This window comes from Quercus suber, unplaced genomic scaffold (assembly GCF_002906115.3).
Source record: "Quercus suber isolate HL8 unplaced genomic scaffold, Cork oak 2.0 scaffold_930, whole genome shotgun sequence".
NCBI classification, from domain to species: Eukaryota; Viridiplantae; Streptophyta; class Magnoliopsida; order Fagales; family Fagaceae; genus Quercus; species Quercus suber.
In genome coordinates this window covers 81680-108717 of record NW_027070353.1, presented here as the reverse complement: position 1 = coordinate 108717, position 27038 = coordinate 81680, and the positions used below count along the sequence as shown (strand labels likewise).

Genomic DNA, 27038 nt, shown 5'->3' with positions numbered 1-27038 from the left:
CGTAGGCGGACAATAATGCTTGTGCTCTATATCACAAAATTTTATACTAGTAAATATGAAATTGGGCACATTCCCATATCCCACCTGCAATTACACACACGTTTCCAACATGGCCTATAAACGTGGCTGGACTTTCATCTTATATATTAGCGATACATTTGCAAAGAATATCAGAGTTTAAAGTTCAAGTTTCAACGTAATAAATAAGCCATTTTTGGATTTTCATCATTGGCTAAGAAGATTGGAGATTGAGCAGAAATGCAGCTTTTGAAGCATTAAAAAAATGTTTATCAGAATACAAAATTGTAAAATGAGAAGTAGTGGGTCTTCCACTCTTATCCCACAACCTGAGCCGCAGGCCGATTGATGCTCCCATTCGCTCATATAAGTAGAAATAAATATGCTGGGTGTCGACATTTCCACTTGGACAATGCTATGTCAACTGTCTAGACCATCTCAAACGATGACCTAGTCAAAAAAGGCTTATACAAATGTAATTTCATATTTGTAGATTCAGAGAACATTATTGTTCAACAAAATGCTTCTTTAAATTTTTAATACCCAATGAAAAGGAGTGGAATGGCAAAGTCAAAAACTTGACCTCTGACTTTATTAGAGGAATTGTTACTCTCCAAAACGTGTCCTTTTCTTTATATCTCACAAAATTTAGGGGACACTTAGCATTGCATGAATCTATAAGAAGAGCCTTTCTTGCTCTCCCATTACCAAGCAAGCAAGTTTAACCTTTTAGACAATGGCATTCTCAGCCTCCTACTCTCTTGCTTTACTCATTCATTCTCTTCTCCTTTACATCATGGGGTACTGAAGCTCGGGGATTCCCCATCTCTTTTTTAATTAGCAAAGAGCTTTTTGACACAATATTTCTGCACAAAGATAACAATGCATGCCCAGCCAAAAACTTTTACACATACGATTCTTTCATCAAAGCATCCAGATGCTTTCCCAGATTTGGTAGCACAGGAAGCTTAACCACACGCAAGAGAGAAATTGCTGCTTTTCTTGGTCAGATATCCCATGAGACCACAGGTGGGTGGCCTACCGCACCTGATGGACCTTATGCTTGGGGTTTGTGCTTTAAAGAGGAAGTTAATCCACAAAGTGTTTACTGTGACTCCAGCAACACAGAATGGCCATGCTATCCAGGCAAATCTTACAATGGAAGAGGCCCCATTCAACTATCTTGGTAATGTTACGTGACTACATATATATTAATTATCGTGAAAATTACTATGTGTTTTGCATGCATGTGAGATTGTACGTTTCTTTAACTTTAAGCTAGCTAGGAAAATTTCTAATTTGTTGACTTGGAACTATGGCAGGAATTTCAACTATGGTCCTGCTGGAAAGGCCTTAGGATTTGATGGACTAAAGAACCCTGAAATTGTATCAAACAACTCTTTGATTGCATTCAAGACAGCTCTATGGTTCTGGATGACTCAGCAGAATCCTAAGCCCTCATGTCACAATGTCATGGTTGGAAGATATGTGCCCACAGAAGCTGACATAGCAGCCAATAGAACAGCCGGATATGGGTTAGTGACCAATATAATCAATGGACTTGAGTGTGGAAAACCCAATGATGGACGAGTGAATGATCGAATTGGCTATTTCCAGAGATATGCTAAGTTGTTTAATGTTGATACTGGACCTAACTTAGATTGTGAAAATCAGAAATCATATTAAAAAATTTCCCAGTTTGGTGGCTGTTAGCCTGTTACTATTTTGGGACATTGACTTTTTCTAATTTAACTTTTTGTTTTGTATTTTATTGTATCCGATTCTCTATAAAAATTTGAAGAATAAAGTGGAATTTTGTAATGGGTTAAATTTGTTGTACATCAATTGCTTTACACAGTTTTACACACAATCCAAAAATTAATTAAAATTGTAATTTGAAATCATGATTTTCAAGTTTGAAATTTTGACCATTGGCCTTATTTGTGAAATTTTAACTTTTTACGGTGTTTTAAATGTGTGTCCAAATCAATCATTTAAAAATTAAAACTTTAAAGTTAAATAACTAATACTTTATATGCTATCAAATTTAATAAAAAAAAATTAATCCTAAAAGTAAGAGGTTCTGTATCATTTGTTTTGTCTCAAGAAATCACAAGGAGAGGCTTGCATTACATTAATCCATAAGAAGGGCATATCTTGCTCCCATTACCAATCAAGTTTAACCTTATATAGACAATGGCATTCTCAGCCTCCTGCTCTCTTGCTTTTCTCTGTCATCTTCTTCTTCAGCTCTATTAATTTCCTTGCATCATGGGGTACCCAAGCTCGGAAATCCCCAGTCTCTTCTTTAATTAGCAAAGAGCTTTTTGACACAATATTTCTACACAAAGATGATGATGCATGCCCTGCCAAGAACTTTTACACATACGATCCTTTCATCAATGCATCGAGTTGCTTTCCCAAATTCGGTAGAACAGGAAGTTTAACCAAACGAAAGCGCGAAATTGCTGCTTTTCTTGGTCAGATATCCTATGAGACCTCAGGTGGGTGGCCTAACGCAACCAATGGACCTTATGCTTGGGGCTTGTGTTATAAAGATGAAATTAGTCCAAAAAATGATTACTGTAACTACTCCAGCAACCAAGAATGGCCGTGCTTCCCTGGCAAATCTTACAAAGGAAGAGGCCCTATTCAAATAACTTGGTAATGTTACGTGACTATTAATCATGTATACATTAATTGGGGTGATTATAGGTTTGCATTATAGACTTAAAAAAATGTGTACAATGTTATATAATTTTTGCAAATGTGTACAATATTGTACACATCAGTTTAGTCTACAATATAAAATTTATCCATGTAAACTAAGAACTTTCCTACTAATTACAATGATAATTTTGTGTTATGCATAGGAATCTTCTAAACACGAGTACATGTGGGCCATATAATATGGTACTTAGAAGATTTTGTGTTATGTATATGGTATTTAGAGAAAAAAAATTTATGTGTTGGACATATAAAACATATGTCTCATTGACATGTGAGTCTCATGCATAAAGAAAAATATTTTATGTATTGGATGTATGAGACACATGCCTTACTAACTTGTGGGTCTCACGCGTGTAGGACTTGCATATCAGTGAAACATGCGTCTCATATATCCGGCATAAGAGATGCTTTCTTGATTCTTAGAAGTTAGTACATTTCTTAAAGCTAAAAGTTTTTTATGAGAAACATCTAATTTTTCTTGACTTGAAACTATGACAGGAGTTTCAATTATGGTCCTGCTGGAAATGCCTTAGGATTTGATGGTCTAAAGAACCCCGAAATTGTAGCAAATAGCTCCTTAATTGCTCTCAAGACAGCTCTATGGTTCTGGATGAGTGAGCAGAAGCCTGCCCTCATGTCACAATGTCATGGTTGGAAGATATATCCCCACAAAAGCTGACAAAGAAGTCAATCGGGCAGTTGGATATGGGTTGTTAACCAACTTAATCAATGGACTTGAATGTGGAAACCCCAATGACAGACGGGTTAATGATCGGATTGGCTATTTTCAGAGATATGCTAAGCTGTTTAATGTTCATACTGGACCTAACTAACTTAAATTGTGAAAATCAGAAATCATATTAAAAAAGTGTTCCTTACTATTGCTATGTTTGTTTTCTAATGTTTTCGAAAAGAAAAGTGGCTTTTTCATAATTTTTCTGTTCTGTATTGTAATGTATTCTATTCTCTATGAGATTCAAAAAAATAAAGTACTAATATTTTGTAATGCCTCAAACATAATAGAAAGGTTACAAGGGACACGCCCTTGAGTTTATACTTTTCCTAAATCTCCCATTGATCCAATTGTGGCTTGCATGACTAATTAATCTATCTCCATAAAGTAGAATGGAGAGAGTACTATATTCACTACATCCAGAGAATTGCTGGTATATGAATATTCTTCATCTTTATATTGTGTCCAATGTCAAACTCATTCATAATGGGATGCTTAATTTAAAGAGAAGTGATACATCCACAATATTTTTACAACAAATCATAGATAATTAGTTGTTATTAATTCAAATTTGAATCTACCATTGAGATTACTTTTTTGCCGCAACAATAACAACTAGTAACAACCTCCCATTTAAAATTTATTATGAAAATGTTGTGAAATGCTAGCACGTATTGTCTCTTCAAATTAAAAGTGCATTTAGCAATATCAAAAAGCCAATTTTTGGGTTTTTTAAACTTATTTTGGAGGGCCTCACATTAAACCCAAAAAAGATTAACAATCGATAAATGCATTTATACACACTAGATCAAGTTATTCATGCTTATTGTGAAACTCAATTCAATGCATTTCTCACATTCATGCTTATTGTGAAACTCAACTCAATTCAAGGCATTTCTCACATTCATGCTTATTGTGAAACTCAATTCAAGGCATTTCTCACAAACAACATCAAATCATCCGCTTATTCATGGATATACTTGACCAAGAAAAAATGACCTTAGCCATTTTTATCACTCTCAAATTTCACAATTAATTATGATTATATATATATATATATATAGATTGTGGGAGGAAGAAGGGGAGCGGTGAGATTGAACACAGACATGGAATACTAAAAAAAATATATCATTACTACTAATTACCACTTGAACCCTTAATTATGTGGGTTTTTTTTTTTTTTTCAAGTCATGGTTGTTTAGTGGATTGGGAAATACCGGAGGTCCAAAGCGGCAAAACGCAAACTCTAGCATTAGGCCGTAATGTAAGCATAGGGAAGGGTTGGAGAGAGTTGGCCTAGAACCTGAAGATCCTTTCTTTTATGGCATAAATGCACTTTTAGTCCCTACGTTTTGGTTTTTTTCTATTTTGGTCCCTACATTTTAATTTTACCACTTTTAGTCTTAAACCAATTAACGCATATTATTTTCGTACTTTCTGTCAGTAAACTAACGGAAATATTTGAAGTGGCTGGCGGAGGAATTAAAATATTATAAAAAATGTCACATCAGCATCTAATTTTTTTTATAAATAATTTATCAATTTTAACTAAATTAAAAAAAAAACAGAATTAAAAACATTAAAATATATAAATTTAGATCTAATTGATTTTAAACAAGAACACACAAGAACATATCATAGATTTAAACATTAACACAAGAACATAAGAGCACAAACCCAAAACCAAACACAAACTCAAATTTAAAAACACAAAGAACACAATAACAAACATAAACTAAATTTAAAAATTTGACCATAAGCCTCTCTCTCCCTCCATTACCAAAAAAACCCTTTGTCTCTCTCTTTCTCCGATGGCTCTCTCAGACAAATCTTCACATCAGTCTCTGATCTCAAGCTTCCTCTACTCCTCTTCCTCCATTGTCTCCACCTTGCACAAATCCTTCGGTCTTGACAAGACCATGCTCAATGTTGTTGCTCCAGTAAGCTCCAACAACGGCGTCTTGTCTTCGACCAAGAACTTCGTCATTTCAGAGCCAAGCGAGCCCGACAAGATCGAGATGTACTCGCCGACCTTCTACGCCGCCTGTACCATTGGCAGTATTCTCAGTTGTGGTCTCACTCACATGGTCGTCACTTCTCTCGATCTCGTCAAGCGCAATATGCAGGTCCAATTCTTCTAGATCCCTCGCTCTCTTCTGTTTTCAGCTTCTTTTTGGCTTAGGTTGTTGATAGTAGGTTTTCTCTAAGATTGGTGGCTGTGGCGTTGTGAACCCCAGGCAGTGGTGGTTATTGATTGGTTTGGATTCGTTGGTTGTGGTGGGTTTGATGATTTTTCTGGGTTAGAGGTTTCATGATTTTTTTAGGGTTGGTTTTAATATTTGGGTTTGATGATTTTTTCATGTTAGAGGTTTTGGTGGAGGATAGGAATTTTGTATGAATTTTTGCATGTTTATTTGATAAGAAAATACAAGAAAAGAAAAAAAAATCTTAGATTATTTTAATTTTCTGGGCAACTCGAAGAACATGAAGAACATGTTACCCATTGTTCTTCCGAAAATAATGAAATTTTTTTATTTAGTTAAAATTAATAAATAATTTTTTTTTTTTTAATTTAGATGTTGATGTGGCATTTTTTAATGCCAAGATAAATTCTTTTATTATCTATATATTACTAAAAGATGAAGCGTAGCATTTAATGTTCCTACGCTCTTATTGAGCCACATCAGCAGTCATGTCATTATCAATTTTTTTCTAATTTTTTTTATACAATTTTTTAACATTTAAAGTGAATTAAAAACTCTATTATATTACAATCAAAATATCATATTTAATTTATCTTATTTATTATTAAATTTTCAATTCCATTTTAACTTTTCATATCCCCACTACTCTCTATCTTAACTTTCTTCAACCTTTCTCATTCCATTTCAACTTTTCATATCTCCACTACTCTTAATATTAATATCATTCTATCTTTTTATCTTCCTTTATTTTTTACTCTTCTTATTCTTATCCTCATGCTATAAAATTGTCATTCTCCTCTTATTCCTTGCATAATTTCTATTTTTCCACACTCAAAAGCCTCTCTCTCTCTCTCTCTCTCTCTCTCTCTCTCTCTCTCTCTCTCTCTCTCTCTCTTTATATATATATATATATATTTTCCTTCAATTGTTGGTATATATATATTTTTTTTAACTTTAGTGTAATAGATTGACCATCAAAACATACTGATGCAGTATTGAAAGCTCCACCAAATGCATCGTAGAAATCAGTTTTAGACACCACTAGAAGTCAATTAGTTTGCTAAAATTGGAATTGACAGGTAATCCAGCTTGATACGATTTAGTTTTATATTTTATGTTGTTATCTTTTCTATTCTCATTGGTGGTTAAATGTTATATTATTGCATTATAAAGATAGTATATAAAAATATAATATTATTTTATTACATAGCATAACTAAAATAATATGGTGTTTATTGCTATACATTTCATTTTTATTATTTTATTCTCATCTTATTTTATTCAACATTTAAATTTAGCAACATCCTCCATATCATAATTATTTATATGTTGTCTCATTTTTTTTAAAATTTAACATATAATATTTTATTCAATAAATAAAATTGTTCTTATAAAATCTTCTCATGAAATGTTACAATGCATCAATGGAAAAATGAAATACAAAACAAATATCAATTTAGAAACACTCGATTTAAAAAAAAAAAAAAAAAAGGAATAAACAATTTTCTTATAAAGTATTCCCATAAAACTTTACAGTGTATTAATAGAAAAAGAGAATACAAAACACATGCTATTTTAGAAACACTAAATTTATAATAATAATAATAATAATAATATCAAATCAAATGGAATAAATATGGAATAAATAACACATGCTATTTTAGAAACACTAACTTCATGACAACAAAATGGAATAAATATTTAGTACATTAGAATTATCATCAAATTTGGGAAAACAATAGGATGTTAACAAAGAGGGAGAGAAAGATATTAGTAAAAGAAATCAAATGTCAATTAAATAAATTAATTAGTAACCGTTAATTGGAAAACAAAGAGACCGATGGCTAAAGGAGTAAAAAATTAATTAAAGATGACCTTAAGAATGTTATTATAAACTTTACAATGCAAATAAATAAATCGTTAAATTCACTTAATTAAATCATATAATCAACAATTAAATAAAATCATACAAAATTTAAACCTGATATTAATCAAACTCTAATCTAGAAAATCATATTTGTGGGGAAAAGGGGGCCAGGCCCAAGTTAATGGGCTGAATGCCCATGAGAGGACTGTTTCACATCCGAAAAGAGGGATGCGGAAAAGACAAGGCCCAGCTGGGAGTGGAATCCTCTTGATGAAGGATCATCGCTGTCCGAGGAGGATATCTCCAGTCCGAGGAGGACATCTCCTGTCCGAGGAAGATGTTTTGCTCTGATATGATATCGGAGACTAATTGAGTAGGGGAAAAGCCCGAATGACTGTCCGAGGACTCCACCTGATCAAGATAAGCTCAAAGCATATTCAGGAACGATAAGGATGGGGAAATGTCTGAGGGAAAGGCTGCTGCCACCGTATTCAATGCATTGCAACAGCTTTTCTGGCCGCATTTATGTGGAGAAGACCTCAGAACAGTGCATCCCAACCTACCGCCACTCACACAGAGATGAAAAGAAGCTGTCTGACGTGACAGGTACTTGAGCAAGTTCATGGATGGGGAGCACGTGGACGATGGAGATGAGGGTAGGAGTGACTATATAATAGAGGGGAGCACCTGTCAATTGGACCCCGGAAGAAGGGGGGAGAAAAGAGAGAGAAGGGAAACAAGAGAGATGAAAATATCCATTGTTAACCCCCCCCCCCATTACGTTAAGAGCTTCCTTCCTTTATATAACCTCTCTTCTCCTCATCTCCATCGTCCACTTGTACCTCATCCGTGAGTCTACTTGAGTATATGTCATGTCAAGCATCTCCTTTAGCTCTGTGTGAGTGGAGGTAGGTGAGGATACACTGTTCAGGGGTCTTCTCCACATAAATGCGGCTAGAAAAGTTGCTGCAGAGCATTAAATACGGTGGTAGCAGCTTTCCTTTTAGATATTTCTTCATCCTTATTGTCTCTCAGTGTACTCAGAACTTATCTTGATCAGGAGGAGTCCTCGGAAGATCATCTTGACTTTTTATTCGTTCAATTGATCTATACATTTCGCGTCAGAGGAATATAACCTCTTCGGACAGAAGATAACCTCTTCGGATTATAATCACTCTTCTCTCTGAGGGTCCCACTTCCAGATGGGCCTTGCCCTTACCACCTCCTTCTTCTCGGTCGCACAGTAGTCCTCATTCGGCCCACAATGTTGGATTGGGCCATTTTCCCCCCCACAATAGCCCCTCAAAATTTTAATTTTTCCCTCGCATCCGAGGAGAAAGAATAAGATTTTGATCTGCCACGTAAGGAAAAAGAAATAAAAATAAAGAAATTTAAAAGAGGGAAGTCATAAATATCCCCGTTTACACACGCGCGAGCATATAGACAAGCGCTTCATTATTGCCGCTGTCAGTTCCGTATTCCCAAAGCGCTGTATTAATTGCTCCAGGCGGTGTTTTGTCCTTTGCATCCAATGGTGGGTTGTTGATCCAACGGACAGGGTTCTTCTTCGGGATTTGGACGGGATAAATTACACCCTTTCACCTGTCCCTGTATATAAACCCCTAGAGGAGGCAGTTTTTCTTTACTTTATGCATCCTCAGAATACCAAGAGAGCTCTTTCATTCAAAACCTTTCAAGCTTCTTCGGATTTCTGTGTTCTTTGCTTCCAGGATCCACCAAGAGTCCATTTCGAGTCCAGGGATTATACCCCAATCTTGTTTGTGTAAGTTTCGGCACTTCTTGATTCTTTATTTTCTTCTTGGCTAATATTTTCTACCATCAAAACCCATTTCCTATCCACTACTTCAATCGTTCTCTAAAAATGGGCAAATTCCAACATCTCGTCGATAGTCCGGCGTTGATAGAGGAATTTAAGCAAAATTATGGTATACCGCGGGGGGTGAATCTGAGATATTGCCCTCCGGAGTGAATACTAATGGCCCGAAGAGAAGGAGAGGTCATAATCCCAATGATAGCCTTCATTGAAGGGGGAATGACCCTCCCAATGGGTTCCATTACCTTGAACTACCTTCACAACCACAAGCTCTCTCCTGAGCAGTGCGCGCCCAACACCTTTAGGATATTAGGAGTCATCGATGCCTTGAACGAACAATTAGGACTAGGGCTGACTTGACATGACTTGGCATATATGTATGAATGTCATAGCCAAAAAGGTGCGGGATACTACCGTAAATCCCGATCCGATATCGTTAGATTGTTCTCCTGCCTTCCTAAATCAAATAAAGGGATGAAAGACGACTATTTAATCGTCTCGGGCGCATGGCATGACGGTCTACACTGTCCGACTGAGTCAGGAGAGCCAGGTGTGACTCCTTAGACTTAGGATTTCTAACAATAGTCTTATGATCTTTATTCTCCATAACCCTCTTTTTTTTATGTCATCATATTTCAATCTTCTGACCAGATCTGTTTGTTTGTTTGTTTACAGATAAGGCACATACTGCTCCTCGGCTCAACCTTATCAACGCCCCCGCCCTTAATTATCTACTATGCTCGGAGATATTCGTAAGTGAAGACGGACAGCTCCGGTCCATCCCACTCATACTCGGCTATACGCCCAAGAAAGCAGACATCCAGCCGGTTGGCAATGCCATTACACAGGGTGATTACCGGCTACGGCGAATAGACGTCGCTCGGCGACACTTCTTAGCACCATACAACCTTCAGCCTGTTCCACACCCTAACCCCCAGGGCATTCCTTTGCTAATCCGACCACTTCAACAAGTTCCTCTCGAACCGGTGGCCATAGGAGAAAGGGTCGACTCTTCATCCACTTCGTTAGAGGAACAGATTGACAAATTTAAATTTGAAGGGGACGCTTCAGGGGGGGACAAATAATACACTCTATAGATTTCGAGGAGGAGGCCGACAGGCAATCCAGCGTCTGCCAACCACTTTTGCTAACTACAGTCCCTGAAGACTCTTTCGAGGAAGAAGAGATGTCTGATTTAAAGCTTCTTTTGAAGAAAAGGGGTACTAAGACTGAGTCCAAGGGGACGGGGACTTCTCGGCCAGTGGTGAACTTACCTCCACCCCCACCCCCACCTCAGGTCTCTGATCCAGCCTTGAAACCGATACCGGATCTAAAGAAAAAGAGGTCTCTCGAGCCTGAGGAGCGGGAGGTAGTGGTACCACCAAAGACCACCAAGCAGTAGAAGGTGGTAAAGGACCACCGCAGCAAGAGGGCCTCTTCGGTGGAAAGCAGGGAGGAGCCTCTAGTGGCCGACGTGCGCCGGGGGCAACGCACGTGGTCTCCCAGGCTGGAACTAGATGGTGTTCCTTTTTCCTGGGAGACCTCGGTTAGGAATTATGACGGGGGTAGAGCTGGGCTCATAGCTGAAGCTTTGGAGCAACCACTGCTCCTCCCCCGAGATATGGAGTCATACAGGCGCTTCAGCCAGTATGATCTTTTCATGTCCCTGAAGAGGGACCTAGCCATGGTAAGCGTGCTCACTTGGCTCTTCGGTTGGAGTAGTAATTTTCTATATTTTATACTAACTTTATTACTTTACTTGTTCAGATTACACAGCAAGTCTTCGTGGCCGAAGAGTGGAATTGAAAAGCCTACGTTGAAGCCCAAGTGAAGGCCCATTCTAGGTCCGAGGCAGAAAAGGCACTGGGCAGCCTAAAGGAGGAGGTCTCTCAGATCTCGGACCAGCTAAAGGGGGTGACCCAGGAAAGGTATAGCCTCAATGCTGGTCTCAGAAATGCTGAGACCCAGGCCGAAGCCCAACGCAAGCTGCTGAATGACATTCAGAACAATCTGGCATTTGAGAAGGCCCTTGTGAAGGAACTTCACGCCGAACTCCAGAAGGCCAAGGAGGCTACCAAGCAGGCTCAGAGGGACGCTCAGCTGGCAAAGGAGGTGACCGATGCCGAAAAGAAAATGGCCTACCAACTGAGAGTAGAGACGACCGAAAAGGGTCTTACTGAGCAATTTGCTTCGATCGCCCGGGACTACTGCGACATGACATGGGGCAAGGCGATGAATGCTGCTGGGGTGTCTGCTAACTCGGAGCTGAGGCTGCCTAAGAGCATCTATTATGACCCAGAAATCCGAGAGCTTCCAGAGTTTGATCCCCCTCCTCCACCACAATTCTTAGAGGTCTCGAAGCAACCTTTGGTCGGCGAAGCTCCCCCAATCATCCTTGAGCCTCCCAAGGATTCCAGCCAGCCAAGTGATCAGAGCACCCCCGCTGAGCCACCTAAGGAAAAGGGTGAGGTCGTGGAAGAAAAGAAAACATCCTGGGAGCCCAAAGATCAAGCCCCAGCAGAAACATAGACTTTAGTTGTTGTTGTTGTTTTTTTTTCTTTTTTTTTTCTTTTTTTTTTACTCTTGTTCTCCCTTTATGTAGGGGGTTGTAAACTATCTTATTTTGATCAATAAAGTAGTTTCTCTTTTACTTTTGGTGTATTTGTTGCATACCATATGGTTTTCCTTTGCTACAAGTAACTTCACTTTGTAATTATGGCAATGTAGGCAAACATAATTACTCTATCCTGCTGATAATATATATAATTAAAATTGATTCCGAAGAAGACAATACGTAAAGGTTACTGTTAAGGGATGATCGTAACAAGTATTATAAGAGTTGGACAGATCCTTTTGCATGTATACTAGGAATGCTAACACAGGTTAGAGTTGACATTAAACACAATTAATAATGTCAGGCAAGATTTATCCCAAAAATAACCTTCAATATTAATAACAGCACAAGGATATTAACTAACTAAAAATCACCTGGTCCGAGGGTCACAGGCATGATAGGGTTTAGGTTAAAATACTTATGGGGAATGCCCAAGAAGTGTTAACTAACCCAAATCATCTGGTCCGAGGACTACAGGCATGATTGGATTTAAGTTTAAACATTTAGAGAACTGATAAGGAGTGTTAACTAACCCAAATCATCTGGTCCGAGGACTACAAGCATGATTGGATTTAAGTTTAAACACTTAGAGAACCAATAAGGAGTGTTAACTAACCCAAATCATTTGGTCCGAGGACTACAGGCATGATTGGATTTAAGTTTAAACACTTAGAGAACCAATAAGGAGTGTTAACTAACCCAAATCATCTGATCCGAGGACTACAGGCATGATTGGATTTAAGTTTAAACACTTAGAGAACCGATAAGGAGTGTTAACTAACCCAAATCATCTGGTCCAAGGACTACAGGCATGATTGGATTTAAGTTTAAATACTTAGAGAACCGATAAGGAGTGTTAACTAACCCAAATCATCTGGTCCGAGGACTACAGGCATGATTGGATTTAAGTTTAAACGCTTAGAGAACAAATAAGGATGACAAGTTATCATAATGAACAAAGAAATGATTCAATTAATAATAGTACCTTTTGAGGTTATTTGCATTCCAGGGGCATGGTATTACATGACTATCCAAATCTTCTAAGAAATATGCCCCAATGCCAACCCCTGAAGTAATGCAATATGGTCCTTCCCAGTTTGGCCCTAATTTCCCCCAGGCTGGGTTTTTTGCAGTGCCAACGACTTTTTTGAGTACCAAATCACCGGGTTCTAAGGGTCTTAACTTGACGTTGGCATCATAGCCCTGCCTAAGTTTCTGCTGGTAATGAGCCAGCCGAACCATTGCATTTTCTCTTTTTTCTTCGATCAAATCCAAGCCTGCTTCTAGGAGTTCATCATTGCTAGTCGGGCTGAACGAGCTAGTTTTTAGAGTTAGGAACCCCATTTCCAAAGGAATGACAGCTTCAGCGCCATAAGTCATCGAAAAAGGAGTTTCTCCAGTAGATCTGCGGGGCGTAGTTCTGTAAGCCTAGAGCACGTGTGGCAACTCTTCGACCCACTTGCCCTTCGCATCATCCAATCTCCTCTTTAATCCATTAACTATGACTTTATTAACTGCCTCAGCTTGCCCATTCCCCTGAGGATAGGAAGGGGTAGAGTATCTATTCGTGATTCCCAGCTCGCTACAATATCTCTGAAATGCATTACTGTCGAACTGTAAGCCGTTGTCCGAGATGAGAGTATGAGGAACTCTGAAACGGGTAATGATATTCTTCCATACAAATCTTTGCACATCTACGTCTCGGATATTGGTCAGAGGCTCAGCTTCGACCAATTTCGTGAAATAGTCCATGACGACCAGAAGATACTTCATGTTTCCTGCGGCCTTTGGGAATGGACCCACTATATCCAAACCCCACTGCGCAAACGGCCACGGACTAGATAGTGGGTTGAGGACTCCACCTGGTTGGTGTATGTTTGGTACGAATCGCTGACCTTGATCGCACCTCTTTACATAGTCATGGGCTTCTTTTTGCATGTTTGGCCACCAATACCCTTGGGTAAGGGCTCGGTGGGCGAACGACCTACCTCCAGTGTGACTCCCACAAATTCCTTCATGCAACTCTTCTAGTAGCGACTCAGTCATCTCTAGATGAATACATAATAAGTATGGTCCTGAGTAGGATCGTTTGTATAACTTTCGGTCTTCGGACAGCCAAAATCTAGTGGCCTTCCTTCGAATCTTGTCAGCCTCTCCCCGCTCTTCCAGCAAAGTGTCATCCTTCAAGAATTTGATTATAGAATCCATCCAGCAGAGACTATCTCAGATCTGGTGGACTCGGACTGCATCCCCTCCTGTTCCAATAGGCTCATGGAAATTCTCGACGAGGATAACTCTCGGCAAGTCTTGCTCCGAAGAGGTGGCTAGTGTGGCCAAAGAATCTGCGTGCATATTACTACTTCTAGAAACATGTAGCAAGCTGAAAAATTCGAATTTCGCCTGCAGATGTTTGATTCGATTTAAGTATCCTTGCATTCTTTCATCCTTCGCTTCAAACTCCCCCTGTACTTGGCCCACAACTAATCTTGAATCCGAGAACAACTCCACTGCCTTTCCTCCCATTCTTCGAACCATAGACATTCCTATCAATAGGGCTTCATACTCTGCCTCATTATTGGTCGCACCGAAATCCAGCCTTAATGACTTTTTAATGATGATTCCTTCTGGAGATGTCAAGACTAGCCCTACTCCAGAACCTTTCCAGTTTGCAGCGCCGTCTACATACACTTCCCAACGGGCAGGATCTTGTTGAGAAATCATGCCAACCGATTTTCCATCCATGTCTCTCTTTGTCGTTACCTCTTCTAAGCTGGGCTCCGTGAACTCGACCACTAAGTTCGCAAGGATCTGCCCTTTAACTGAAGTGTGAGGCATATACTTGATATCAAAGGCTCCTAAAATAATACCCCACTTGGCTATCCTCCCCGTGTAGTCGGCACTTCGAAGTACTGTCTTAAGTGGGAGTTGCGTGAGCACAACGACAATAGGTGCTTGGAAGTAGTGGGGCAATTTTCGTGTTCGAAGTACTACTGCCAAAATAGCTTTTTCCAATGGCAAGTATCTGATCTCGGCTTCATGTAGAGACTTACTTACACAGTAAACCGGCCTTTGTATACCTTGATCCACTCTTATCAGCACTAAACTTACAGCATAGGGGACCATTGCGATATAGGCAAATAAGACCTCATCTGGTTCAGGGCTAGACATAATTGGTGGCCGAGCCAAGTAGTCTTTGAGTTGTTGGAAAGCTGAGACACATTCTTCAATCCATTCAAACCTTTCCACTTGTTGATCAGCGAGAAGAAGGGTTTACACTTATCCGGGGACTTGGAGATGAATCGGTTCAAAGCCGCTACCATCCTTGTTAACTTTTGAACCTCTTTCGGATTCCGAGGAGGCTGCAGATTTTGAATAGCTTTTATCTGATCTGGATTGACCTCAATTCCCCTGTGCGTTACCATGTAACCCAAAAATTTGTCTGATCCCACACCAAATAAGCACTTCGAGGCATTCAAGCGCAACTTATGTCTCCTAAGGGTTTCAAAAACGTTATCAAGGTCCTTCACATGCTCAGAAATAACCTCGCTTTTTACCACCATGTCGTCTATATAGACCTCAATGCTTTTGCCCAATTGTGATTCAAACATCTTGGTCATCATTCGCTGATAAGTAGAACCCGCGTTTTTCAGACCGAATGGCATCACTTTATAATGGTAATTACCAATGGGGGTAACAAAAGCGGTTTTCTCCTAGTCATTTGGGGCTAACGGTATCTGATGGTAACCTTGGAAAGCATCCAAGAAACTCATCCGAGGATGACCGACAGTAGCATCTACTAATTGGTCAATTTTCGGCATAAGGAAAGGATCCTTAGGACAAGCCTTTCTCAAGTCCGTGAAGTCCACACAAACTCGCCACTTTCCACTCTTCTTCTTTACCACCATCGTATTTGCCAACCATTCGGGGTAAAAAACTTCTTTAATAGCCCCAACTTGTTTGAGTTTCATCACCTCTTCTTCGACTGCATCCGCATGCTCTTTGGATGGCCGCTGAGGAGGCTGCTTCTTGGATACACTCAGTGGGTTAACCCTCAAATGATGGCAAATGAACTCTGGGTCCACTCCTGGGGCTTCATAAGTACTCCAGGCGAATACGTCAATATTTCTTTTAAGGAAATTAATTAGCTCTTCTTTCTCTGGTTAAGGTATCTGAGATCCGATTTGAAAGTATCTTTCAGGATTGGTCTCAATTAAAACCTGCACTAGGTCCTCGCATTTAGCGCCTTCATCATGACCTTCGATGGGTGGTAACCGACCCCTTAACTGCTATAGGTCTCCCTCCGCCCTGGCTGAGGATTCAATTTCTGGCTCGTGTCGTATGGCAGCCACCAAACATTGCCTAGCCGAGGACTGATCTTTGCGGATTTCACAAACACGCCCTTCGGATGGATATTTGACTTTTTGATGCAGAGTGGAAGAAACAGCCCCTAGCGTGTGTAACCAAGGTCTGGCTATAATTACCGTATACGGGGAATAAACATCTACAACAATGAAGTTCACTTCCACTACTTTTGAGCCAGTCTGTACGGGCAGCCGTATCTGTCCTTTCGGGGTGACCATCCCTCCCTTGAAGCTGACCAAGGGAGAACAGTATGGAGTTAAGTCATCAAGCCTGAGGTTCAACCCCTTAAAAAGGTCAGGATACGTAATCTCCACCGCGATACCCTGGTCTACCATCACCCTCTTCACATCATATCCCCCGATCCTAAGTGTGACTACCAAAGTATCGTTGTGAGGTTGAATGGTTCCAGCTTTATCTTCGTCCTAAAAGCCTAAAACGGGCGGGACAGCCTATCTAGAGCTCCTCAGATCTCGGCCTATATCCCCTGCTGGTATCCGAGCTACTGACAGAACTTTGGACGGCCAGGACCCTGTTCTTCCTGGCGCTGCGAAAATGACGTTAATAGTACCTAACGGAGGTTTCGTAGAATCCCTCTTCTCGGACTTAAAGTTTACTTGACCTCCTCGGCCACTGGAATGGTGCAAAAGATGCCTCAACCTGCCTTCACAGACCAACTGGTCCAAGTGATCCCACAAACTTCTGCAGTCTTCAGTGGCATGCCCATGGTCTTGATGGTATTGACAATGGAGATTGTGATTGCGCCTCTTCGGGTTCCCTACCATTTTACTCGGCCACCTAAAGAATGATTCATTATTGATCTTTTCCAGGACTTGATGAACTGGCTCCTTGAATACTGTATTGACTGCTTAAGCATTCGCTGAGCCCGACTGCCCAGCGAAATCTCTCCTCGGCTTATTGTTGTTGTAACGATCCGACCTGAAGTCCTTCCTATCCTGGGGGATAACCTTATCCTTACCCTTCCCTTGCTGCTGATCTTCTTCAACCCTTTTATATTTTTCAATACGGTCCATAAGTTGACGCATGTTAGTGACAGGCTTACCGGACAAGGATATCCTTAAACCATGATCAGTGGGGAGACCCAACTTAAATGTGTCTAGGGCCATTGCATCAAAATTGCCCTCCATATCGTTAAACATCTCCCAATATCTATCCGAATACGCCTTAAGGAACTCACCTTCACGCATGCTCAAGGATAGCAGGGAAGACAAGGGCTTGGCCACCCTTCGGCATGTGACGAAACGTGAACCAAAAGCTTGAGTGAGCTCTTGGTAGGAATTGATGGAGCCTGCTTTCAGGTTGTCAAACCACCTCATGGCCACGGGTCCAAGACTAGAAATGAATACCTTGCACATTAGAGCTTCATCTCTGGAGTAGACAGCCATCCTTTGGTTAAAATGGCTCACACGTTCCACAAGGTCAGTTTTACCGTTGTAGATAGTAAAGGTTGGCTGGTTAAAACGCCGAGGAAGTTTCGCTCCTTCAATCCTACGCGTGAAAGGTGACCTGGAGATTTGATTCAAAGCCTTGCTCATGGCATCATTCCCCACCCCTCCATGTGATGGCCTTTGAGGTTGCTTTTTGCGAGGATGTTCATCCTCATATGAAAAAGATTCACTGATTGGAGTTCGAGACCTTTGTTCATAAGTGATGTCTTGTTCGTCACCTGAGCCATCATCAGAGTGCGAGGCAGCACATTTTCTTTTCACATGGCGCAGCTCCCTTCTTAACCTTTCAATCTCTATTTGCATGCTGTTTTTCTCTGCATGAGAAACATGACTTCCGCCACGAGGTTGAGTTCGTTCAGTGTGTGTAGTATGCACACTGCCTTCACAGTCTTCTCTTCGCTCCAAATTGAGAAAAGGGTCTATATGTTGGGACACCCCAGATTCTGCCGGTTGTTGCCCTGGTTTAGCCATGATCAACTGCTGCTACTTCCCCCTACACTCAAGCTCTTCCCACAGACGGCGCCAATTGTCGGGTTAGGATTTGTGGCCTAAGCTCAAAGCAATGAATTTGTAGAGTATGGGTGAAAGAGCTAGTTTAAGTATAGGATCAACAACAACGCATCACAACCTTCAAGCACAAGCCAACATGAACTTACACGTAAAGAATGGATATCTGAAGAGCTATATTATTGATTATCTAATGAACACAGATCTTAGGGTTACAGTCAAGTTCTTTCCTTTCTCTCTCTATTTCTTCCACCCCCCCTTTATGTTAGGAGCTTCCTTCCTTTATATAACCTCCCTTCTCCTCATCTTCATCGTCCACTTGTACCTCATCCGTGAGTCTACTTGAGTATATGTCATGTCAAGCATCTCCTTTAGCTCTGTGTGAGTGGAGGTAGGTGAGGATACACTGTTCAGGGGTCTTCTCCACATAAATGCGGCCAGAAAAGTTGCTACAGAGCATTAAATACGGTGGTAGCAGTTTTCCCTTTAGATATTTCTTCATCCTTATCATCTCCCAGTGTACTCAGAGCTTATCTTGATCAGGAGGAGTCCTCGGAAGATCATCTTGACTTTTTATTCGTTCAATTGATCTATACATTTCACGTCAGAGGAATATAACCTCTTCGGACAGAAGATGACCTCTTCGAATTGTAATCACTCTTCTCTCTGAGGGTCCCACTTCCAAATGGGCCTTGTCCTTACCACCTCCTTCTTCTCGGTCGCACAGTAGTCCTCATATGGGCTCTCGGCCCATTATGTTGGATTGGGCCCTTTTCCCCCCACAGTTATTATTAAAACTTTTACAATTATGATATGCCTCTGAAATTGCATTTTACCTTGGATGATTTGTCTGGGTGCTGGATAATTTGGCTTTGTTCAATGTTGATGACTTGGGGGAGTTGCTATATTTGTACAAAAAAATTTTGTGGTATTAGATTTCTCCTCCTTCTTTTATGCAACATTCTACTTTCTGTTTATTAGAAGCTAATTATTGAAATGTATTGTGTTGTCCATTATGTGTGATTTTGTGAATTTTGAATGCAAATTGCCATTGCTTCCATTGTTCACCTCTATGTATTTCCGGCAAAACCTTATGAGCTAATGGGGGACCGCTTCACTGAAAGTATTTCAGTTCTTGGAGACTATTTTGCTGACTGTCCTTATGAGTTTGATGTGATGTTTAAGTTATTTATTTTTCATAAAGTCAGTGTTTTGCATAGTGGGAGCTTTGTTTATTGAGTATTGTGCTTCTTTGCAATATGACTAAGATGGTCATATATCTTGTTGTGACAATTATTGCAATGATGTATGTCTTGAAATGTCTCGTTGGTGGTGGTCCTGGTTATGGAAAACCTTAAACAAACCCTCTTATATTGCACCTCTAGTCCTTTTGCCCTGGTTTCATTTCATGCTATGCATGAAAAATATTGGTTTAATTTAATTTATTTTGTTTTTATCTTTAAGCTATAGATGATAGTGATACATCATTTTTTAGATAATAATTAGTAAGGTATGTCATTCTGCCGCACCTACATGAACCTACATTACTTTTCCCACATTATGACCTTATTAAGAGTATCCCAAAATATACTAACTATATGTGTTTGTGTGGGCACCCCAATGTGATTCACATAATTATATTAATAATTAGATTTCTGAAAGAATTATTAAATTTCTTAATATTCGTAGTAGAGAAAGATTTTTCCATAGCAATAATTGTTATAAAATAAGCCTCTGACAATCTAAAATATAAAGACAACATCAATGTAATTGATGAGGACATATCTTTTTGTGAAAAATAAGAAATCCTACTTGGTCTCTACTAATCCGACAGAGATTTGTTTGGAACTGGATATATATATATATATATATCTCTTTTTTAATAGGGTATATCTTCTGCTTGGCTCAAAAGGTAAATCAAGCTACTTGACATTGGCTTGGAAAAAGGAACCATTCAAATAACCTGTTGCTTTGGCTCAAAAGCTAAACAATCCAATCTTGAAAAAATTTCTACTTGTCTCGATGTTTTATGTCTTGAAAATTCAAGCTAGTTGAGCTCTGAATAAGAAATTGTTCAATAGCGTTCTTCAGACAATACCAATTTAACCCACCTTCTAGGCTCATTTCCAATACTATCTTTGTAGGTATAGCAGTCAACTACAAATGTGGGGCCTGTTAGTTAAAAAGATATAGTAATCCTCAGAAGTGGGCTCGGGGCCCAACGGCCCAGTCCGAGGACGCTTTGTTATCCGAGGATAGCCTAAAATTTTATTATTATTATTAAATAGATAATGTAGGAGAAAGGAGTGGATATAGTGTACAGCGGCATAACGCACGTCCGAGGACACCAAAAGTTCGAGGTGAATATAACTTTCATTTTATTAAGGAGACTCCGCAAAGTTGTATCTGAACTGGAAATTAGGTACAAACCTAAGAAGGAGTCGGGGAAGGTATCAAATATCTTCCAAGGCCGTCACCTCCACATTAAATGCTTTCCAGCTAACCCTCTGGCCGCATTAATGTGGAGGTGATACCTGAACAGTGACTAAGCAGCTTTATGGCCACTGAGCAGAAAGTTCCGGTAGGTGCTAGATGGGACAGAAAGGAGCTCCCACGATAAGAACTACACGTGTACAATGGAAACGGAGGGGAGAACGGAGTATATAACATAGAAACGAATGAAATAAGGGGGGGACCGAGATAAAAAAGAAAGAAAGAAGAAAAGAGAGAGGGACTGAAAGAAAGCCGAGGAGAGTTTTTCTCAAGGAATGAACCTAAAATATCCCTTGTTACTTGATGAGTGTAACCTTTCCTGTCAAACAGCACTAGTCCTTGTACCCATGCTCTAAAAATTTATTGTTTGGGCTTGTTGGGCTGAAAACCCATTCATACTCAGGGTCAAATCCAAATTGAGTCCCTACAATTGGCGCCGTCTGTGGGAAGAACTTGATCTGTTGAGAAAGAAGGGCAGGTGTGATACTCACGATGGAAGAGGGAGTACCGTAGCAACCATTGACAGGCCCGCAACAGGCAGATGCTAATCAGCACCAGGCAGAGTCTAGGGGCTCTCAGCACAGTAATCCGTTGGTGGACCACGAACACGGGGGGGATCATGAGGGAAGTACCCGAACAACCCATACAGATAGAAGCCGCTCTCGAGGGAAAGGCCATGCTTCCCCTGTAAAGAGCGGAGGAAATTTGCAGCGTGAGATTAACAAGTTGAAGAGGGAATTGCGATATGAGCGACGAAGGTGTAAGGCTCATAACTCTAGGCACTCCTCTGAGGAGTCAGATGACACCAGTTACAGGCAAAGGTCGAGAACTCCACCCAGCGAATCTTTTTCGTGTGAGGAGGAGTACCACCATGGGCGAAGAAATAAGAGCCCGACTCGCCAGGGTCAGGGGAATGATGCCTTGAACAAGGCTTTGGATCAGGTCTTTAAGTCGCCCTTCACGCGACATATTGAGGACGCTAGTCTTCCTCGGCGATTCCACCAGCCTGTGTTCACCATTTATAATGGTCGAACAGACCCAGTGGAACATGATAGCCACTACAGCCAGAGAATGGCTATTCATTCCAGGGATGAAGCCTTAATGTGCAAGGTTTTCCCGTCTAGCCTGGGCCCAGTGGCAATGAGATGGTTTAATGGCTTGAGAACTAACACTATTGACTCTTTTGAGAAGCTCACCCAGGCCTTTGGTGCGCGTTTTATTACATGTAGAAGGGTTGTTCAACCCTTGGGGTCGCTACTATCCATGTCTATGCGGGAAGGGGAAACCCTAAAAGCCTACTCAGACAGGTACTGGGAAATGTTCAACGAGGTGGATGGGGCTCACGACGACGTGGCTATGAACACTTTTAAAGAGGGTCTTCCAACCGAGCACGGTCTGAGGAAGTCTCTGACTGGCAAGCCTGTTACTAGTGTACGTCAGCTTATGGATCGGATAGACAAATATAGAAGAGTAGAGGAAGATCAGATGCAAGGCAGAGGAAAGTCTAAAGCAGTAACTCAAGAGATGAGGGATTTCAGGCCGGACCAGTATAACAACAACCGACCTCGGAGGGACTTTGGGGGGCAGTCAGGGCCTGCCAACTCCCAGGTGGTTAGCTCCGTGTTCCGAGAACCAGTGCAGCGAGTTCTGGAGAAGATAAAGGATGAGTCGTTCTTTAGGTGGCCCAGTAAGATGGCGGGGGATCCTACAAAGCGTAATCGGAATTTTTACTGCCAGTACCATCAAGACCACGGACATATCACCGAAGATTGTAACAATCTGTGGGATCACTTGGAGCAGTTGGTGCAAGAGGGGAAGTTGACCCAATTTCTGCATCACTCCGGCGGCCGAGAAGGCCACGCAGGCTCAGCGTCTCAAGGGGATGCTTCAAGGGGACCTCATTTGGGCACGATAAACGTTATATTCGCTGCCCCGGGGAGAACTGGATCTTGCCCTTCCAGGGTAATGTCTGTGTCTCAGTCCTCAGAGGAGGGCTCCAGTTCGAGGCCGAAGAAAGCCAGACCAGGCACCTCGTTGGTGTTAGGCTTCTCAGAAGAGGATAAGAGAGGAACCATACAACCGCATGATGATGCTTTGGTGGTTACGATTAGGATCGGAGGGTATGACGTTAAGAAAGTGATGGTTGATGATGGAAGTGCCGCCGAGGTAATGTACCCTGATTTATTCAGGGGGCTGAATTTGAAACCTGAAGACCTGACAACATATAGTTCCCCGCTAGTAGGCTTCGAGGGCAAATCGGTCACCCCGTTGGGAATGGTTAGATTACCCGTGCAGACTGGTTCAGATATGGTGGAGGTGGATTTTATTGTGGTGGATGCCTTTTCTCCGTATACGGCTATTTTGGGAAGACCATGGTTGCATGCTTTAGGGGCTGTTTCTTCCACTCTTCATCAGAAAGTGAAGTATCCCTCAGGGGGCGAGGTTTCAGAAATTTTGGGAAACCGGAACATGGCTAGGCAGTGTATGATAATGGCCATTCAACATTGGCCAGAGGCAAGTACTTCGGCTGTAGCCGAGGGTGATTTATAGCAATCAAGGATGCAAGGAGCCCAGCTAGGCGCGTCCCCAGAGGAAATGAGGTGTGAAGATTTAGAAAGGGTCAACGTTGGTGATGATCCAGAGAAGTATTTTCAGGTCGGGGCTCAATTGCCTTTGTTAGAGAAAGAACAGTTGGTCGAGGTTCTTAGAAGAAACGTTGATGTGTTTACATGGAGTGCCTATGAAGCCCCGAGAGTGGATCCGGAGTTCATCTGTCATCATCTGAATGTCAACCACTCATGTATTCCAAAGAAACAACCACCTCGGCGTCCGTCCAAGGTACACGTCGAGGCTATTAAAGACGAGGTGACCAAGTTAAAGCAGGCTGGGGCAATCAAGGAGGTATTTTATCCTCAGTGGTTGGCCAATACAGTCGTAGTGAAAAAGAAAAATGGAAAGTGGCGTGTGTGTGTTGATTTTACGGACCTTAACAGAGCGTGCCCAAAGAACCCTTTTCCTATGCCCCGTATAGATCAGTTGGTGGATGCTACAGTGGGCCATCCTCGGATGAGTTTCTTGGACGCCTTTCAAGGCTACCATTAGATCCCACTCGCATTGGACGACCAGGAGAAGACCGCGTTTCTCACTCCCACTGGAAATTACCACTACAAGGTAATGCCCTTTGGTTTGAAAAACGCAGGGTCTACCTATCAGAGAATGATGACGAAAATGTTTGAGCAGCAGTTGGGCAGAAACATTGAGATTTATATTGATGATATGGTCGTAAAGAGTAAGGTAGTGGCCGAGCACGTGACGGACCTTAACCACACTTTTGAGATTTTAAGGAGGCATAAATTGCGGCTGAACGCATCCAAATGCTCATTTGGGGTAAGTTCAGGTAAGTTCCTGGGTTACATGGTGACCCATAGGGGAATTGAAGTTAACCCTGATCAGATTAGAGCCATAGCTAACTTGCAACCACCTCGGAATCCCAAGGAGGTCCAGAGGCTGACCGGGATGACCGCCGCATTGAGTAGATTCATATCCAGGTCGGCGGATAGGTGCAGGCCTTTTTTCTTACTGCTCCACAAGTGGAAAGGATACGAATGGACTGAGGAATGTAACTTAGCATTTCAGCAGCTGAAGGAGTATCTATCTCGGCCATCCATCATGTCTAGCCCCAAGGTAGACGAGGTTCTTTTTTCCTACCTAGCGATCACCACTTATGCGATTAGTTTTGTTCTAATACGAGTGAACAATGGAGTACAGCGGCCGGTCTATTATGTGAGTAAGTCTCTTCACGAGGCCAAAATACGCTACCTGCCATTGGAAAAGGCCATTTTAGCAGTGGTGCACGCCACCAGAAAACTTCCCCATTATTTTTAGGCGCATACAGTGGTTGTCCTGACTCAATATCCGATCAAAGCAGTACTTCGAAGTGCAGACTATACTGGTAGGGTTGCCAAGTGGGGCACAATTTTAGGGGCTTTTGATGTTAAGTATATGCCCCGTACTTCCGTGAAGGGTCAGGTGCTCGCCGATCTAGTGGCCGAGTTTGCTGAAGGTCCTGAAGAGATAGAGACAAGCCCAGGTGGCATGGATGAAAAATCGGTTGGCCTCATTTCCGCGCAACCTATCTTACCCTAGTCGGTGTATGTGGATGGGGCAGCAAATCAGCGGGGGTCTGGAGTGGGACTTGTATTGATATCTCCTGAAGAAGTCATCATTGAGAAGTCTCTTAGGCTGGGATTCTCAGCTACTAATAACAAAGCGGAGTATGAAGCTTTACTAATAGGAATGACAATGGTCAGTAAGCTGGGTGGAAAAGCTGTGGAAATCTTCTCGGACTCGGGGCTTGTGGTGGGCTAGGTCAGAGGGGAACTAGAGGCTCGAGATACAAGAATGCAGGAATACTTGAGCCAGGTTAGGCGTATACAAGCCAATTTTGAATTCTTTAAAATAACCCATGTCCCTAGGAGTGGAAATGCCCATGCAGACTCTCTGGCTACTTTTGCCACCTCCTCGGCTCAAAACTTGCCTCGGATGATCATGATCGAGGACTTGGGCACACCTACCCGAGGAACAACGGAAACGCTGTAGGTCAACCAAATCAGTTCAGCACGTAGTTGGATGGATCCTATAATACTATTCCTTGAGAAGGATACGCTGCCCGAGGACAAGTCAGAGGCAGAAAAGATACGAAGGAAGGCTCCCTGATTTTGGCTATCCGAGGATAAGAAGTTGTACAAACGCTCTTACTCTGTGCCTTATCTGCTCTGTGTACGCCCTGAAGCGTCGGAGGATCTGCTAGAAGAACTACATGAAGGAATTTGTGGCAGTCACACTGGAGGAAGGTCTTTGTCTCATAGGGCGATCACCCAAGGGTACTGGTGGCCAGGCATGCAAAAGGAAGCACAGGAGTATGTGAGGAAATGTGATCAATGCCAAAGGTTCGCACCAAATATTCATCAGCCTGGAGGAGTTCTCAATCCTCTTTCTATCCCTTGGCCTTTCGCTCAGTGGGGCTTGGATATCGTTGGCCCTTTCCCTAGAGCAGTAGGAAATAAGAAATACCTGTTGGTTGGCACAGATTATTTCACGAAGTGGGTTGAAGCTGAGCCTCTGGCTAACATCAGGGATGTTGACGTCAAAAGATTCCTATTAAGGAATATCATTACTCGATTTGGGGTTCCTTAAACTCTCATCTCGGACAACGGTCTGCAATTTGATAGCAAGGCTTTCAGAAGGTATTGTTCCGACTTGGGGATAAAAAATAGGTATTCCACCCCAGCCTATCCACAGAGAAATGGACAGGCCGAGGCTGTCAACAAAGTCATAGTGGGTGGACTTAAGAAAAGGCTAGATGATGCAAAGGAAAGATGGGTGGAAGAACTTTCGCATGTTCTATGGGCGTATAGGACGACGCCCCGACGATCAACAGGGGAGACCCCATTCTCAATGACGTATGGAGCTGAAGCCGTGATCCCTATTGAAACTGGCTTTCCAACACTGAAAACTAGTAATTTTACCCCGGATGGGAATGATGAGCTGTTAAGGAAAAGTCTAGACTTAGTAGATGAGCGACGAGAAAAAGCTATGGTTCAATTAGCGTACTACCAGCACAAGCTGAAGCAGGGTTATGATGCAAACGTCAGACTAAGGCCGTTAGCTCCGGGGGACTTGGTGTTGAGGAAGGTCTTGGGAAATACCAAAAACCCAGCCTGGGGAAAGTTGGGGCCCAATTGGGAAGGGCCATATCGTATTACATCTGTTGCGGGGATAGGGGCTTATTATTTAGAAGATTTAGATGAAAGAGCCATACTCCATCCCTGGAATGTAAGCAACCTAAGAAGGTATTATTATTAACAAGTTGTGTTTTACTTTCCTTTATAATTTATCTTACTCCCGCAATATGTGCTTCTAAAAATGAATGGAAGTATTAAACAGAAGCTAAGTCATGTCAGGTCCTCGGACCACAATTTAGTGGAAATTATTACACTATGAATGGAAGTATTAAACAGAAGCTAAGTCATGTCAGGTCTTCGGACCACAACTTAGTGGAAATTATTACACTATGAATAGAAGTATTAAACAGAAGCTAAGTCATGTCAGGTCCTCGGACCACAACTTAGTGGAAATTATTACACTATGAATGGAAGTATTAAACAGAAGCTAAGTCATGTCAAGTCCTCGGACCACAACTTAGTGGAA

The 27038-nt window shown here is 41.5% G+C and overlaps 3 protein-coding genes and 2 pseudogenes across 3 annotated transcripts; 4 read left to right on the top strand and 1 right to left on the bottom strand.

Annotated features, from left to right (window-relative positions):
* Positions 1–714: 714 nt before the first annotated feature.
* On the top strand, positions 715–1848 carry LOC111988488 (chitinase 10). The gene is given in 3 exon segments (XM_065768411.1): positions 715–786; positions 788–1204; positions 1341–1848. Coding segments are annotated over 3 exon segments (813 nt in total). The 5' UTR covers positions 715–754; the 3' UTR covers positions 1705–1848.
* A 359-nt stretch (positions 1849–2207) lies between these two features.
* LOC111988487 (chitinase 10-like) lies at positions 2208–3785 on the top strand (annotated as a pseudogene).
* Positions 3786–14223: 10438 nt separating this feature from the next.
* On the bottom strand, positions 14224–16697 carry LOC136065342 (uncharacterized). Its single transcript, XM_065768409.1, has 3 exons — positions 16482–16697; positions 15109–15623; positions 14224–15022 (listed from the first exon to the last, which is right to left on the bottom strand). The coding sequence occupies exons 1-3, from the start codon at positions 16695–16697 to the stop codon at positions 14224–14226; spliced, it is 1530 nt and encodes a 509-aa protein (XP_065624481.1).
* A 5394-nt stretch (positions 16698–22091) lies between these two features.
* Positions 22092–23378, top strand: LOC136065341 (uncharacterized). Its single transcript, XM_065768408.1, has one exon. It carries the CDS (start codon positions 22092–22094, stop codon positions 23376–23378), a length of 1287 nt encoding a protein of 428 aa, XP_065624480.1.
* A 9-nt stretch (positions 23379–23387) lies between these two features.
* Positions 23388–26693, top strand: LOC112028473 (uncharacterized; annotated as a pseudogene).
* Positions 26694–27038: the final 345 nt, after the last annotated feature.